General features: G+C 39.7%; 1 protein-coding gene across 1 annotated transcript in view; it reads left to right on the top strand.

Moving 5' to 3' along the window:
• Window positions 1-15,950, top strand: part of LOC120716003 (integrin alpha-5-like) — a 50,131-nt gene extending 34,181 nt beyond the window's left edge. Inside the window, exons 20-30 of the mRNA XM_040003344.1 lie at window positions 3,600-3,750; window positions 4,274-4,366; window positions 4,657-4,736; window positions 6,749-6,829; window positions 6,928-7,033; window positions 9,231-9,389; window positions 9,507-9,614; window positions 13,304-13,417; window positions 13,856-13,957; window positions 14,074-14,196; window positions 14,735-15,950. Coding sequence (XP_039859278.1) covers window positions 3,600-3,750; window positions 4,274-4,366; window positions 4,657-4,736; window positions 6,749-6,829; window positions 6,928-7,033; window positions 9,231-9,389; window positions 9,507-9,614; window positions 13,304-13,417; window positions 13,856-13,957; window positions 14,074-14,196; window positions 14,735-14,818 — 1,201 coding nt within the window. The 3' untranslated portion in view covers window positions 14,819-15,950. The remainder of the gene's footprint in view (window positions 1-3,599; window positions 3,751-4,273; window positions 4,367-4,656; window positions 4,737-6,748; window positions 6,830-6,927; window positions 7,034-9,230; window positions 9,390-9,506; window positions 9,615-13,303; window positions 13,418-13,855; window positions 13,958-14,073; window positions 14,197-14,734) is intronic.
• Window positions 15,951-16,910: the final 960 nt, after the last annotated feature.

Here is a 16,910-nt window from a genome sequence, read left to right as displayed (position 1 = left end):
AGATTGGTTGTTTGGTGCATGTTAAAAGCTCAACAGTTATATTTGTTTGAATTATTTTATTTTATTTACTTTGAAAGTTTCAGTGTAGAAAGACAGAAAACATGGGAATGGAGGTCCTCTGGTTTTATGTTACTAAGTACTAAATAACTGGACACACAGGAAAAAAAGTGGTAACAGAATTAAACTTCATGCAAATTTCGAAGTTATTTATCTAATCAAATCACAAATTCTTAGCAAAACATAAAATAAAGGCTTTAGCCATCAATTAACTCTGAGGTCTTACTCGTCACAGGTGATAACCCTAACACCCTAACCCCGACCCTCCCTACGTTTTTCAGAAAGTGTTTCACTTAGAATCATTTCTTTGTTTGTTTCTCTGTTTCCTGATTGTCAAGACTTGGGGAAAAATAATTTTGTAAAATTAAAAAAAACAGCATATTTTGATGCAGATTAGGGTCTGGGTTGAATTTCTATAATTCTAATTCTATAGTTCTTTATAAAATAGTCATTTATTTAAAGACGTTAAGGAAAAACATATGAAGATATAAGCCTGATACACACAGAGTGAATCCTCCACCAGTATCTGAGGTCTGGGTATCTCGGCGATGACCCTAAACCTGAGCTCAACCCTGACCCGGCACAATCAGTATATATTTACATATAAAACCATGCAGGGTTCAGGTTAGGCAGGTTAGTGTCATCGATGACTCAGACCTCGGAGGGTTAAAGAACGTGATCTGGAGCCACTGCAGAACTGAATGAGCTTACATGTTTCACGAACTCCAGCTTGTCAGTCTTTTTCGCTGTCAGACATGATCACATCCCCCTCTCCCTCACTGAGGAAGAATAGGAGGTTGTTTACAGCTCAGAACATGCGTGCACTGGGGTAAAGATCTAGACTAATGACTCCTAGCTCTTGGCACAATAACATATCATTGTATATTAATCCTGCATCCTTGTTGCTGAATAGGCTCCAGCCAGATAGTTGGCTGTGCCTCAGCCCATTCACAAAGCGAACACGCACTCCAGACTTTCTCCTCCCAGCCTGCCAGCTCTGATATGTGGACTGTTTTGCATTACATGGCCATGTGATTTCTCTTAGCTGTAGAAATACAATCAGTGCTAAAAGTTTCCCATGAAAAGTCAAAGATCTGCATTTGGAGCTGCCACAGGACCAAACTTGGAATGATTCAGCACTTCTACTAAAACACAGTTTCCCTTCACTGACTGTAGGACACAGCGATTTCCCTTCTTTGCCAAGAATTTGCAAACAGTGGGATGTTTAAGATTCATAACCTAAAGGTCTGTCGCTGGTGTTTTAGTTGTATCCTCTGGCTTTAATTATGCTTTTATGAGCTTCATGATCCACTGTTATATTTTTTCCCAGCGAAGTCAGTGTAGTATAACGTGTCAGCTGTGAGCTGCTGATTCCTGCCCATTCCTGGCATCGGTGAGAGTCTGCTGTTTGTGGGATCAGAGTTGCTTCCTCTGCATTTGCTAAATTTGCCCAAGGTTAATTAAAATCATCTGGGTGTCGTCTTACCTAGTTTGGGGTCACTGTGTCCAGACCCCTTTTTTGGGGGCGGGGGGGGGGGAATGGAGTGAAAGATGAACCCCGGTTCCAACCTTCAGCCACGCTCCTTTCTTCCTTTCCTGCTCAATAGAAACGTGAATTTACTACTGCCAAGTGTAGCTGATGGGGGAGGGCCAGAGTTGAAGGGTGTCGAGTGGATTTATCACTTCTCTGAAAATGTGTTTGCACACAGGGGTGTCACTATGAAGTCGAAGAATAAGGTGGGGGTCGGTTTCCTGAGACAAATCACAGTGATCAGATTTGGGTCATTTCCCATGTCACTCATGGACAGATATGTCGGAGAAAATGGCCTTTGGGGACAGACTGAAACAAAGATTCATTGTGTGGAAAGACTTTACGTCCCTGCTTTTCATTACGTTTTACCTTCTTTTGGGCCACGTTGGTCATGTCCTGCACCCAGTGACTTGACATAGATCTGGAAATGAAGGAAAAGTGAACTCTGCTGGCGTAGAAGCTGTGTGTAAAAGCTGCTGTTTTCAGTCATTTTGACTGCAGTAAATAAACTAGCTTTTCAAGACGGAATAATAAATGGCCTGTGACAGTCAAGGGAACCAAAAGCCAGAAAATGAGTCTGACACCATGCAAGTGGCTGTATAAGGATGTACTTAGGACTTCACTATACTATGGAAAGATGGCATTATTATACAATCATCTATCATATATGATATCTGTGTATTTAAAAAAGGCATGTCAAATTCACTGTGGACCACACACAGCCCACTTTGATCTTAATTTTAAATCCCTGTGATAATTTCAACAGTACATCTCAGTTTCTCCGCATGATAAAGAAATGCTGCTGTAATCTATTACTATGACATGCTGGGCTTTTATTAAAAAAATAAATATGTCAAATTACAGAAGAAGTTTTGGTAGCTCATTCCTGAGACTGTCCTGAATTTATAAAACAGAAAGTTCCTGTGAATTCACTGATTTCTTTTCACTTTGAATATATATAAATATTAATATATATATATTTTTATATATTAAAAAACATTTCTGTAGTAGATAGTTAATAAAACAGGAATTTAATTATTCATATATTACTTAATTACTTGTAGTATGAATGGTGTGGGGTGGTCTGTATCAGTAGGGAAAGCTGTAAAACCTATGAAAGTACAGTCAAAAGGTACTCTGATGCCCCAGGTCATTTAAAAAAAAAATTACATTTAGATTCTAATAAGAGTTTCAACTTTCAGTGGCAGCATCACAAAATAATACATCAAGTACTGATCATTTTTGGCATATTCACATTCACATCAATGAGCTTAGCCTGTAACGCTGAATCCCGACTTTACTTAGTGTTGCTGCTTTCAGCTCTTTGTTTTGCTTTGGCTGTTTTTGTTCAGTCTTGCTGCTCTTGAAAAACCTTTGAAAACTTCGATTGGCAGAACCGAACATGAGTGAGAAACACTGGAGAATTAAGCAGCTAAAGAGTCACAGATGAGTAGCTTCCTCAGGGGCTGCTGAAGAACAGAACAGATCTACAGGAGGGAGATTATAGTGCTTATTTTAATCGTGTGGCTTAAAGCAGACTGCAAATGATTGTTTGTTGACTGTGTAACTCTTGCACAATCAGACACTTTTTGTTCTGATCTAAAAATAGTCATATGTGCATTACGTAATCATTAGGATTGTGATATATTAACCCTCTGACCCTGACGTCTCGTCACTGGTAATGACCCAACCCAGTCCCTGTGTTTTGGAGAAGAGTGTTTTCAATGTTAGCCTGACAGCACTAGTTTAGGGTTGGAGTCATTGTTGATGATGGGTACTTTGGTTACGGTTGGTTATAGTATATCGCTTTAGGTTAATAAAAAATAAAAATCTGGTTCAAAAACTGTTTTTCTCTGATAAATCGATTCAATTCTCAGTGTTACATGGAACTTATGGTTTTATGTGAAACAGGAAGTCTGCATAAACTGTTCTTTTAACAGCTTTCAAAAGCTGGTAAAAAGATAAGGCTCAGTGAAAACGTAGTGATGATGTTGCGCTTCTCTTTGCCCAGTGACAAGACAGAGGTTTACTTGGGAGACGAAAACTCTGTGAGCCTGACCTTCAATGCCAGGAACGAGGGAGAGGGAGGTGCGTACGAGGCTGAGCTCTATGTGGCGCTTCCCCCAGAGGCCGACTACAGCGGGATAGCACGCAACAACGTGGTGAGTTGGTGGCGTTTAAAAGGAGGTTTAAGTATCACGGTCAGAAGCACCGTGTTTTTTCATTCAAATGATAATTATGCATAAAAATGCTTTAATGCCAATAAAATGTGGAAATTATTTTGACTTTGCATAAAGTCAAAGGTCACTTTGCCATCGTAATGTTCCGCTAAAAGAGTTTTCTCAACCTGACGCCCTCCTTGTTGAGTTAAAGCCGTGAAAGAACATGAATACATTTTGAATACATTTTTTGAAAGCCCTGAAATGCAGCTGGTTGGTAGAGTCACACTCTAACTCTAGTCAGAGTTTTGATTTATTATTCTAACAACTCGTGAGACTGAAGAAGTCACTTGGGTGAGTGACGAAACGTTTCTCACACTGAAAACGCTACGTCCAGATGAATCAACTTCTTTCCTTACCTGGATAGCTGAGCATGCATCAAGACAACAACTCTTTAGCTGTTACAGCAGTATACTTAATAAAGTTAAATACATGATGGAGTTTTGTTTCTTTGTGTCCTTTCCAGAGCTTGACTCAGCTGACCTGCAGCTACGAGGCAGAAAACCAGACCCGCTATCTCGTGTGTGATCTGGGAAACCCCATGAAGTCTGGTACCAGTGTAAGAGCCAATAAGACCCACATGTTATTTTTGGCCTTTCCCACTCTTTGTGTCTCAGTACAATTAAGCCAAGTTGACTTGCATAATTCATACATAAGCAAACTCGACATGTTTTCTCACCGACCTGATAAAACCTGATAAACATTGCTTTTGTGTTGAAAGAGTTTTCATTCCTTGTTTCCAAAGTGGGCGTCTCTAAGAAAAAGAACCCAGACTCTATTTAACACATTTATTTCCTTTCTCATGTTCCCTGAAATAACTGCGTGAATTTTCTGTGGCTGTTTTTGTAGCTGTGGGCCGGTCTTCGCTTCACCATCCCCAGACTCAACGATACTTACAATACTGTTCAGTTTGAGCTCCAAATACGAAGGTAGGCCACTTCTTAGGGATTCCAGTTCAAGTGGGATGGGGTATCTTTGGCAACTGCATACCAGTGGAGCAGCTTTTAATCCAAAGTATTCTCTTAATTCTTATTATAAGCTACATACAGTTTTGTGTTAACAAAAAATTCTTTAGGGCAACCAAGTAAATCTGTCATCATCACTGTTATTGTGATTCTGTGGTGTAGTGGTTAACACATTTGCATAATGATCCTCGGTTTGATTCTGGTAGGACGAACAGGAGTCACAAAGCCACTTCAGGGATTGGTGTACTCTTAGTGCTGCTCTGAAGCTCAGATAAATGGGAGGGTTATGCTGGGAATGGTATCCAGTGTAAAATCTGTGCCAAATCAAATATGCACATCCATCTGAAACCCCTCAGGAAATAACAGAGCAGTTAAACATACATACTACTAGTGCTAACTCATGCTGAAGTCAACCTCAGCTGATGTCATTGCCAGTCCACACCAGCTGATTTCTTTCTACACATGGTAAATCCCCTATAGGGCATGGTAAAGCAGCCTAGCTTTACCTGCTTTCAACGTTGCTGCACCTCAACCCCAGCTCCTTGATCTATTCAGTTCAGTTTTATTTATACAGCACAACATCAGTCACCTCAAGATGCTTTATATTGTAAGGTGGACCCTACAATAATACATACAGAGAAAACCCAACAGTCATATGACCCCCTATGAGCAAGCACTTTGGCGACAGTGGGAAGGAAAAACTCCCTTTTAACAGGCTGCTGTCACGATGCCTGCTCTGTTCTTCCTAGGATTTTTTTGGAAGGGTTGAAATTTGGATTTCCATTGAAACCAAAACAAATTACACAATGTGTCAATAAAGACTTTCAACCTGAATATTTCATTCATGAAGACTTGATGTCTGAGTTAAGTGATCCCTTCATTTTTTGAGTAGCATTTAAGTTGCTGCAGATGGAAACAGCCTGTGTTAGTGATCCTGACTGAACCGCGGTTAATGTGGCTGCGTTGTAGTGATATCACACCAGCAAACATTTTGATGTTGAGAAGGTGATGGTGATCCACATCTAGTCTTCCAAACTGAAAGTTGTACTAAGTTTGGAAATTCTTAACCTGAACAAACTGAAATTGACAAAACACGCTTCATTGAGACAAGAGGAAGAACGCCAAGAAAAAAATGTTACTCATCCTACCAAAAAAAGGGACTGTGGACCTGGAAAGTGACCTGGATACTCTGGCTCCTCCAAAAATAAAGGCTCCATATGAGAAATACTCAGCAACGCGTACCTTAAAGCAGTTAACCTGTAAGCTAGCGAGGAAATGGCATCCCGCTAATTTAAAAGATCTTTTTTTTAGCTTGGAAAAAGAGTTTGTTGCTCTATTTCTGTGGAAAGTGAACAAGATTTTCTCCAGCAACTAGAAAACACCTTTTGTAAAGCTAGGACATCTTACGATTTGTCACTGATTCAGTGCTGAAAACAAGAACAACCCCAGGTTTATTTAGTCAGAGCTTCGTTGAGCCAAATACTCTTTGAATCTGAATTAAAATGACTTTGTTCACAAGTAAAATTTTAACCATTAAAGAAAAAAAAAAAGATTCATAATGAGCAGCTACTTCTAGTACTACTGATATTTATTTAGACTCATTCTCTCTGATTGATCTTTCTGTAATAACTTCAGTAATTACTTCCTCCAAACCAGCAATGCATCTACTAATGTGGGGTCTTGTTTGAATGTTTGAATATTAGCGTGCAAAATAACTTAAACTCCCACTGGTTAAATAATACCTCATGTGAAAATACATGTTCCTACTGTGTTATCCAAATATTTTTGATTCATTTTATCTTGTAGAGTTTTTTTGGTAGCATTTGCAAAGTTAGTTTTATATATATATGTTTAATAACTTCTCAGCTCGCTTCACTAAAAGTCTACAAAATTCAGGTTTGTAAAGCTGTTTAATGCTTCTTGATCAGGTGATCAGGGCTGTTTCAGTAACATTACGTTTTTGTGGTTTGTTCTAGTAAAAATGCAAATAACTCTGAGAGTGAAGTGGTGTTTTATGAGCTGAAGGTCTCTGCCATGGCTGATGTCATTCTCCAGGGGTGAGGCTTCACTTTAGACACATAACTACATAACTATGACATCATTTTTCTTAACCTTCATTCTTGCCAAGATAAAAGTGTGACTGTGCCGTTTGCAGTGTTTCTCGGCCAGACAAAGTCATCTTTCCTCCTCCCAACTGGACTGTGCGACAGGGTCTGGGGGAGGAGCAGGAGATCGGCCCTGAGCTTCAGCAGGTCTTCGAGGTAAAAATAACATCTACGATACACAAGAAGCTAGTCCTATCACGTTTGCGCACTGAAACATAGAAGAGTAATACATTCAAAATATCACCAACTTTTAATGTGAGTATGGTAGTGTTGGTGAGCTTAAATTAATAGTCGTGTAAAATAGGAGCTCGGCTATTTCACTAAAACATTTTGCACTGTGAAAAAGAAGCTAACATTAGCTTCTGAGGCTTAAAACGTCAGCTGTGGTTACAAAAAAAGTACACATAGGTGCCAGTGTTCACAGGAATGACTGTCCAAGAGCTGCATCTCAGACTCTACAGGCCTCAGTTAGCATGTTAAATATTGAAATTCATGACAGTACAATTAGGAAAAGACTGAACGTCTTTTAAAAAACAAATCGTCTCTTCTCTCCAGCAAGAAAATAGAATGGTTACAGTTTTGTAATGTTGCATCTAAACGAACCAAAAGACTTCTGAAACAAGGTGGTGATATTTTGCCATAATGCGCAGTGGCATATTTGGAAAATACCTCAGACCAGATGTCAAACACGGTGGTGGAGGGTTGATGATTTGGGCTTGTTTTTTGGAATATTGGAGTCACCAAGTCAGGCATGAACTCCTCTGTATAAATATTCCAGAATAAAATCTCAGGCCATCTGCCTAACAGACAGATCAACAACAGGAAAATGATAACAAGCATAGCAGCAAATCTACAATAGAGTAGTTGAAAAAAGAATCAAGGTGTTGCAATGGCTGAGACAAAATCCAGACCCCAACCTGATTGAACTGCTGTGCATAAACCAAAGCCTGTAAACCTCCAGCAACGTAAAGAAGAGTGGGTCAAAATTCCTCCACAGCTATGTGAGAGACTAAAAGTTAATACTGCTTAAGTTTGTTCTACAAGGTAAATAGGGAGCTGTTCATAAGCCATAATCATTAGTTTTTCTTATGCTCTTTCTGTATGTTTATGTGTTTTAAATGATCTTATTCTTCATTTTGTTTTATTTTTAGTATTATGTGTCATTACAAAAAGTTGCAAATCTTCAAACTTGAGAGCCTGAAAGATCCTGGACTTTTTCAGATCTGTGAAGACCTGAGGAGTTCAGTTCTAAAACAAACTGGCAGTTGATTAAACCCTAGTGAGGGAATTCCTCCTTCTAACGTCACCATCCAGAAAAAGGAGGCGTCCTGAGTAACATTCCTGTGTAAAGACCGAAGCATCAATCGTCAACTGATTATCACTCCAAATTTACCACACTCCTCAGTGACACTAACACTTATGAGACCCCCATAAGCAGATACAAGAAGAAAGTCATGCATATGTAGGGTGTAACATCTCGGTGTAGGCATCAGTATGTATGGTGGTCAGTAGCTTTTTCCCTTTTAAGCTGTTGTATGCAATTCATGTCTTTCATCTAGTAGCTGCTTGTGTCTTACATTAAGAACTCATAAGTGTTGCTGTAAAATATTACCACACTCCTCAAATTGTTGAAAAGTGTGGTCATTTTGGGGTGATAATCAGATGAATTGAGAACAGCACTGCACCTCCCCTTGTCAGCTGGTAATATTGAGATGCGTCGGTCTTAACTAAGATGTGCGATAGTCTTCTTTTCCTTAAAAATGTGGCTACAAGGAGTTTCGAAGTCGGTCTCCTCCACTAGTGGATAATAACCTGGGTGCTTTTGTTCACAAGTAATCTGGTAGGATAAATCCAGTCAGAACGGATCCTGAAACCTGTTCAAAAGGAAAACAGGATTACCTGATTGGATAAAATCAGATAATCCAATAGTTTTTGTTTTTTAAAAAAAAATCTAGATCAAACCTCCAGTTTGTCTTGTTCATTTCTTCTTTTGAACAACCAGGACAAAAGTGAACTGGATGACGTGATCCATGGAAAGGAAAAAGCCGGATCATTTTTATCCGGGCTACATCTGTTGAACAACCGGACCACTTGTTTTAGAACTGAAGAGAGGTGAAACGTTCACAAACCAGTCCAGTCGGCTTCTTTTATTAAGCTCTCAAGACTATCATGACGTGGATGGCTGTGCTGGCGCGCTTGATACAGTCAAACATTGCTAATGTCATTTCACGCGTAGGACTTGTGTTTCCTTTTACTAAAATCACAGTGCAAGGGAGTTTGTTTGTAAAGTGCAGTACACAATGTACAGTGTACTAAAAGAAGACACAGTATAACATGTTAAACTCTTTCTCAGTTGGTGAATAACGGTCCCAGTGTGGTGAGCCAGACATCTTTAGTGGTGAAATGTCCCCTGAAGGCTCATGGTCACTGGCTGCTCTACCCTCTGGAGGTGGTCACTGAGGGTCCACTCAGCTGCTTCTCCAAAACAACCTTAAATGCACTGAAACTTAAGGTGAGGACACACACTTACACCTTTGTTGTCATGGTGACGTTATTACCCTTAGTCTATTCTTGACTGTGAACACTGGCTTGTGTTTGCTAATGACTCCTAATGTATTTATGTTTACAGCTTCAGCCTGGGGCAGTAGAGGGTCCAGCATCACTGAAGTCCAATGTTGAGCACCGCATCCAGAAGAGGGAGGTGCACAGAGATCCTCTGGCTGAACAAGGAAACCTGGTGAGACATTACAGAATATAGAAATTCAACCTGTGAAGGAGTTTTACAGAGAACATGTACTGTTCTTTGATTAACGAATTGAAATGCTTGATTACAGATTCTAGCAGCAGCTAACTCAGCTTAAAGCCATCAGGAGCTAAGCTGAGTCTGACATCTCTGTGCACTACATGCCAAACCTTCACTGTAGCACCATAACCTATGTATAGCCTAGCTTAGCACAAACACACACAGCAGGGTAAGTTTGTAGCAAACCTAGCTAAATTCAAGTTTAAACTGAATATCCAACTTTATTCCTTCTTCTGCAACCTTGTGACAACATTTGCTCCTCATCGGTGGACGTCATGTGTCCCTTAAAGACACGGGTCATGTTTGTCTCTGTCCTCAGTGTCTGACACGTGGGTGGAGAGTAGTGGCGAGATTAGCTTGCAGATCCCAAACACTTTCAAACAAAAGCTCTTTTGTTTGGTGTCGAGTTTCTCTGAGTTTCTACGGGACTGTGTTTACTGAAGTGTTCAGTGGTATTTACACATGTATGCAATGCACTGAAACCAAAAGATGCAAATGAGACTGCAGAAAGGAGTAGCTCTGCCTTTTCTTGTTCTGATTCGATTGTTTGTTTCAACAGAGGAAATGGAAATAGAGATGATGAGCTCTGGTCAACATCAACAGCTGCTTGCTGTAATTGTTTGCGAGAAGAAGTTAATTACGTTTGTGATTTACTGAGTTATTTTTGTGCGGCTGACATTTGACAGCTCATCTCTAATGGCACTCGGATGAAACCAAACAACCTTAGTACACAGAAATGTTTCGAATAAACCGTGCTGCACCGTGGGAATTCTAAAAACTAAAGTATTTTTAGTATTAATGAATTGGTGCTAACTTAATAGAAGTTCACAGGTCAGTGTGAACAACAGTTACACACTTCCAGAAGAAAGTTAGGGCTGCAGAATACTGTACATGTGCATTGTTAGGTTATTTTTAAGAGATAAAAAGCTTTAATTTTGATAACTTGTAGCTTCAGTGACTTGCTGTGGTATGTGACAGTCACTAGTTTTGTTTCCATCATATCACACAGTCTGCCATGCAATGCACGATTGTTGTAGGCAATTCAATTCAATTCAATTCAATTTTATTTATATAGCGCCAAATCACAACAAAAGTTGCCTCAGGGTGCTTTATAGATACAGAGAAAAACCCAACAATCGTATGACCCCCTATGAGCAAGCACTTTGGCGACAGTGGGAAGGAAAAACTCCCTTTTAACAGGAAGAAACCTCCGACAGAACCAGGCTCAGGGAGGGGTGGGGCCATCTGCTGCGACCGGTTGGGGTGAGAGAAGGAAGACAGGATAAAAGACATGCTGTGGAAGAGAGACAGAGGTTAATAACAGATATGATTCAATGCAGAGAGGTCTATTAATACATAGTGAGTGAGAAAGGTGACTGGAAAGGAAAAACTCAATGCATCATGGGAATCCCCCGGCAGCCTACGTCTATTTCAGCATAACTAAGGGAGGACTCAGGGTCACCTGGTCCAGCCCTAACTATATGCTTTAGCAAAAAGGAAAGTTTTAAGCCTAATCTTAAAAGTAGAGATAGTGTCTGTCTCCCGAATCCAAACTGGAAGCTGGTTCCACAGAAGAGGGGCCTGAAAACTGAAGGCTCTGCCTCCCATTCTACTTTTAAATACTCTAGGAACAACAAGTAGGCCTGCAGAGCGAGAGTGAAGTGCTCTAATAGGGTGATATGGTACTACAAGGTCATTAAGATAAGATGGGGCCTGATTATTTAAGACCTTGTATGTGAGGAGCAGGATTTTGAATTCAATTCTGGATTTAACAGGAAGCCAATGAAGGGAAGCCAAAACAGGAGAAATCTGCTCTCTCTTTCTAGTCCCTGTCAGTACTCTTGCTGCAGCATTTTGGATTAGCTGAAGGCTTTTCAGTGAGTTTTTTGGACATCCTGATAATAATGAATTACAGTCGTCCAGCCTGGAAGTAATAAATGCATGAACTAGTTTTTCAGCGTCACTCTGAGACAGGATATTTCTAATTTTAGAGATGTTGCACAAATGGAAGAAAGCAGTCTTACATATTTGTTTAATATGTGCGTTGAAGGACATGTCCTGGTCAAAAATGACTCCAAGGTTCCTCACAGCGTTACTGGAGGCCGAGGTAATGCCATCCAGAGTAAGAATCTGGTTAGATACCATATTTCTAAGCTTTTCAGGGCCGAGTACAATAACCTCAGTTTGATCTGAATTAAGAAGCAGAAAGTTAGCGGTCATCCAGGTCTTTATGTCTTTAAGACATTCCTGCAGTTTAACTAATTGGTGTATGTTATCTGTCTTCATGGACAGGCACAGGGAGACTAACGCTTCCATGAGGAAACTAGAAACCCAGACAGTGTGGTTCATTCATAATCATAAAACACACCAACACTGTTGGTTATATATCATATTTCTACACATATGAACTGTTCATGACCCCTGGAATCATTTATGGATTTCTCTCTTTTGGGGCTTATGGGAGGCACATCTTGTTGGTGTAGGTAGGACAGGCTGTATTCACGATGTGAACCCTACTCAGTTGGTAATTGTTGATTTCAAAGGGACACTTTAGACCCTACCCACAGTTTTACCAAAAACGTACTCTTGGCTTTTTAAAAAAATATAGGGTTTGGGTTTAGGGCTGGGGTTTCACTGATAATGACTTACACCTCACAGGGTTAAACTGAAAGCTGAAATATTAAATAAACAACAACATTACTTTGTTCAATACACGACTTTACTCATTTACACACATCACAGGAGTTTCAGTGTGTGCTGTGGGGATCTGAGAACAGAGGCATGTGAATTGCCAGCAATCTTCTTTTGATTATATCCAAAGAATGAAGTTCAGTTTTTAGTCAGTGGGATTTTGAATGAAGTTTTCTTGGCGCTCAAACTGGTTCATATCAACTCTGTATAGAGCACCGGTGACTTTGACATCTTATATCATCACTGCACTGTAATCTGCTCTTACTCTGTCACTGTGCTGCCAAAACCATTTAACTGTGTGAGCCTTTCCAGAGGACCCGTCTTATTTTTAGAACATGTTTCAACATTTTAGCTTAATTCAAAGTCATAATAACTGACAATACTAATGCTAAGCATAATACAAAGTAACATAATCTCTGTTTATCCATGTGTTTATATTGCTACAAAAATGACTGCTAGGGTTTATGGTTATGCAGTTATATCACAGCATGTGAGGTATTCTCTTCTATATCGAAGATGGGGCTGTTTCTGTATAGTTCTTACAGGAAATTTGTCTTGAGCTTAGAGTCACTGCCACTCCGAATATTGACTGCCAGATGATGCATTGAAGTGCCAAAGCTCACAAAGTACGGAAGTACACTCAACAAATCATCCTACAAATCAGGAACGTTTAAAAGACTTTTGCAGGCTTCTCAGTTCCTGAGGCTGTGAGAATTAACGCTTAACAGTGAAATGGACAAATGGAAAACTTTTTATCAAACTAAGGAAAGTAAAGCACATGTATGCAAATGCATCGTGTAGTAGAAAAATCCTTGCATGGTTTTTTTTTGTTTAAATTGCTGTTGTGAGGGCAGTAATTAGTCATTAGTAATGAAAGAAATGACGGTGAATGGTTAACTGGAATGTGCTGTGCCTGCTCTGTCCCTCTGTAGACGTGCAGTACAGTGGAGTGCTGGCAGCTGCAGTGTAATGTGGGGCTGCTGCAGAGAGGACGAAGTGTCATCCTGACTGTACGCTCAAGAGTCTGGGCTGAAACGTTCATGGAGGTGAGACTACAGGACTTTGTACTCTGCATTACTGCTCTGTAGTGTCAGTCATGTCTCTCAAGTTTGAGAAGAAGAAACTCAACTAAGGAGGAACAGACTAGAGCGGATGAAGGCGAGAACCTGCAGGAGTCTGTGCTCATGCTGCCCTCTGTCGACCGACAAAAACAGACAGTGTGTCTCATCCACATTACATCATTATTCATACCTAACAGTTTTCCTAATGAACTTAATAGGCTTTCTACTGTTAATTGTGACATTTTATAATTAAATTTTGATCCTACTATAACCCACAGTACAGAGTAGATGATGTATGGAACAATAAACTAATATTTAAAGAAATAGTACGAAACTGATTTCGCAGAAATCACAGAGGCTTTTGATTTTCCTTAGATACAAAAAAGTTTCCTCATTAAACTTTTGTTTATCGATCGTCCACAGCGAGCCTATAAGCAGTACACGCTGGAGTGCTCCGTTCACTTCAGCGTGGACAGGATGCCGTATTCTGTTTCTCCCACATTAAAGCCATCAGGATCCAAAAAGGTAACATCAACAGCTTTTTTTCTGCGTTTTTACAATTTCACAAGCTCTTTAGATTTTTCATTTACAAATGAAAATCAGTGCACGGTGGATCAGTTCTGCGGTTTCCTGTTGTTCAGGTGGCGACTGCTGTGATGTGGAATAAACCCAACAGTCAGTACTCGGTTCCTGTGTGGATCATCATCCTGGCTGTTCTAGCTGGGTTGCTGTTGCTGGCCTTGCTCATATACTTACTTTACAAGGTAACAAGGTGTTCAAATACCCTACTTTTAGCATGATCACAGAAAAACAGCTCTGGAATAACTTGGTTGTTACACATTGCAGTTTTTGTAATATTCTTGATAAATATGAGATTGACAGCACTAACCTTCGGGCTTTTCTGCTCTACTGAGTTACAGCCTGAGCCAAAGATCCCAAAAAAACTGATTTTTGTTTCTTTAGTCAGTTTGTTTACTTATAACTGCTGAAAGCAGAGCTGTGAGCTGAACTAAAGCTGTGCTTGCAGGACACGGAAATTGTAAGATTGTCTTTCAGTTGTTACTGCGGGAACAAAAACCATTACAGAAGCAAGAAAAACAATGTGTTGTAGGAAAATCAGTATGGCTGTCATTAGATAGTGTTTGTGGATTGACCAGATATTGTAAAAGTGACTATTCTTTAAGAGTTGTGAGTTGCATTTTGGGTAAGTTAACAGGGAACAGTGTATTTTTTACACGTATCAGTTGTGAAGCTCACACGTTATTATTGTTTTGCATCTAATCTCTTCATCCTTTGCTTTAGATGGGCTTCTTTAAAAGATCAGACCCGTACGGTACGACCATGGAAAAGGCCAAACTCAAACCCCAGGCGTCCTCTGAAGCTTAGATCTGAACGGAGCCTCCACCTGCAGCTGTTCCAAAGAACTGGAAGTATTGTCACATTCCCAAACAAATAATGGAAATTCCTAATTATAAGCAGGCCACCCATTCATGAAGGGACAGTTATGGGTGCTGTATCACTGGAAGATAAAAATGTCTGGTGCTGCACTAAAACATTACAGGGGTCACGCAGTTGGATATGCACTGCTGTTTGTTGGACATTCCTCTGTGCAGTCAGAGACTTTTCTAGAAGCTCATCCTGTCATATTATACTCCTGCATTGACAATAAAGAAACAAATGGACATCCAACGAAAGGCACCAAAACGTCGGTAGTTCATGAATGCAAAAAAAAAGTGTGATTCAAGCCATGTTTGTAAGCTTGGTGTTGATGATTTTGAAAATTCCTGCCTGAATGATGCCTAAACCACTTGTTATTTATGGCACAATGATTTCCTATTGATTGTTGAATGTTGTACTGTACTGTCCACAGGAAAAAAAAAATCAAAAAAGCAACGTGCCAAATCTGCAATGTTTAACTTGAATTTTTCTCTCCCATATTGGGAGGTACTTTGTGTATGATGTAATGTATTCATTGTGTTATATTGATGTTGTGGCGCAGAATAAAGCCTAATTTTGTATACCCACACAAGAAGCTATGATCAGCCTTTTACAGCTAGATTGGGCTGCCTGGTAGGGAGCTGGTTAGCACTGTTGTAGGAGCTGCCTGCTCGAGGAAGGAGATTTTGCAGTGGAGTAGGAACACCAGCAACATCACCTCGCTCAACTTCTTCTGCAGGAACCTGCTCACCAAATTAAACCCCTTTCACCCAACTTAATCCCCAAGAGCTCCTTCAGCTATTTTTCTTTTTTTTCTTTCTTTATTTTTGCATTTAGGGGCACTGGCACATGGAAAAAAAATGCTATATGTAATAGGTCATTCTTCTGACGTCTATTCACCTTTTCTTTAGTTGGACTGAACGTGAAGTCCTCCAACTTAAACTCCATTTTTGACACCACCACACACAAGAAAAAGCTACTCATTTAGAAACATTGATTTATAATTACTCCCTTTATTTTCCATTAAATTATCAAATAATGATTTCTTTTGTATTTTTAGAATAAAAAATAATTAAATCCAGCAGTGCATCATAAATCCCTGAAGTGCTGTTTTTATTTGCAGAGTATTTTAGACTTTCTTATAGTTTACACCTGGGACACGGAGGACAAAAACTGTGATGAAATGTATTGATGCTTTCATCAACCAATAAAAGCAAGATGAAAGTTTGGAAGTGATCCAATCAAAGTAACATCCTTCTGATCAGGAGTAATATCCTTGTGCAGTAAGTTTACACCCTCACATTTTCTCATGAAAATGGGACAAAATGTCAACACTTGGGAGGACCAGAAGACACATGGACACATTTCCCATCTGATGTCATTGAAGATAAGACCCTTTGTAAACCAAAGGAGCAACTCTCACCAGTACAAACACAGCAAAAGTAGGCTTTACATTTTACATTACATTACATCAAAAGGCGTAAACTACATCAAAATGTGCTGTCAAAATGCTTAAATGCTTATATTAAATTATTATTTTTAAATTGCCGAATAAGCTTGCAAGATAAGAATAATTTAACGACTCTGCTGTTAAAGTGTGTCACCAGTAATTCCTTGGTGGCTTGTGGGTATGACCGTCCCTTAGTTTGGGTGTATGACTGATTTAAGTTTGTAAATAAATAAAATAAGAAGAAGTTGATACGCTATTACTTTTTTATGATCTATTTAGCCCTACAGTTTTGACAAAATGGGCCATAATGATGGTGCAGGGTGTTCTGGGAATCCATCCTACCTGACAAACCATCCTACCCGTTGTTTCTACGCATGCGCACAAGACGAAATTCAGTGGCGAACCATCCTACCTATGTGAATATAAGCTACTAACATACTCTGATGGGTACAATTAAGTGCCAAACCGTCCTACCTTTGTAAATGTGACGTACAAGCATACTTTAACAGCTAAAATTAAGTGGCAAACCGTCATACCTACTTACATTTGTGCTGGAATGACTCTATGACAGCAGAAATGTGCATAAACTAC

The sequence above is a fragment of the Simochromis diagramma genome, unplaced genomic scaffold (assembly GCF_900408965.1).
Source record: "Simochromis diagramma unplaced genomic scaffold, fSimDia1.1 OVJJ01000646.1, whole genome shotgun sequence".
Lineage (NCBI taxonomy): Eukaryota > Metazoa > Chordata > Actinopteri > Cichliformes > Cichlidae > Simochromis > Simochromis diagramma.
This window is presented reverse-complemented; position numbering and strand designations above follow the sequence as displayed.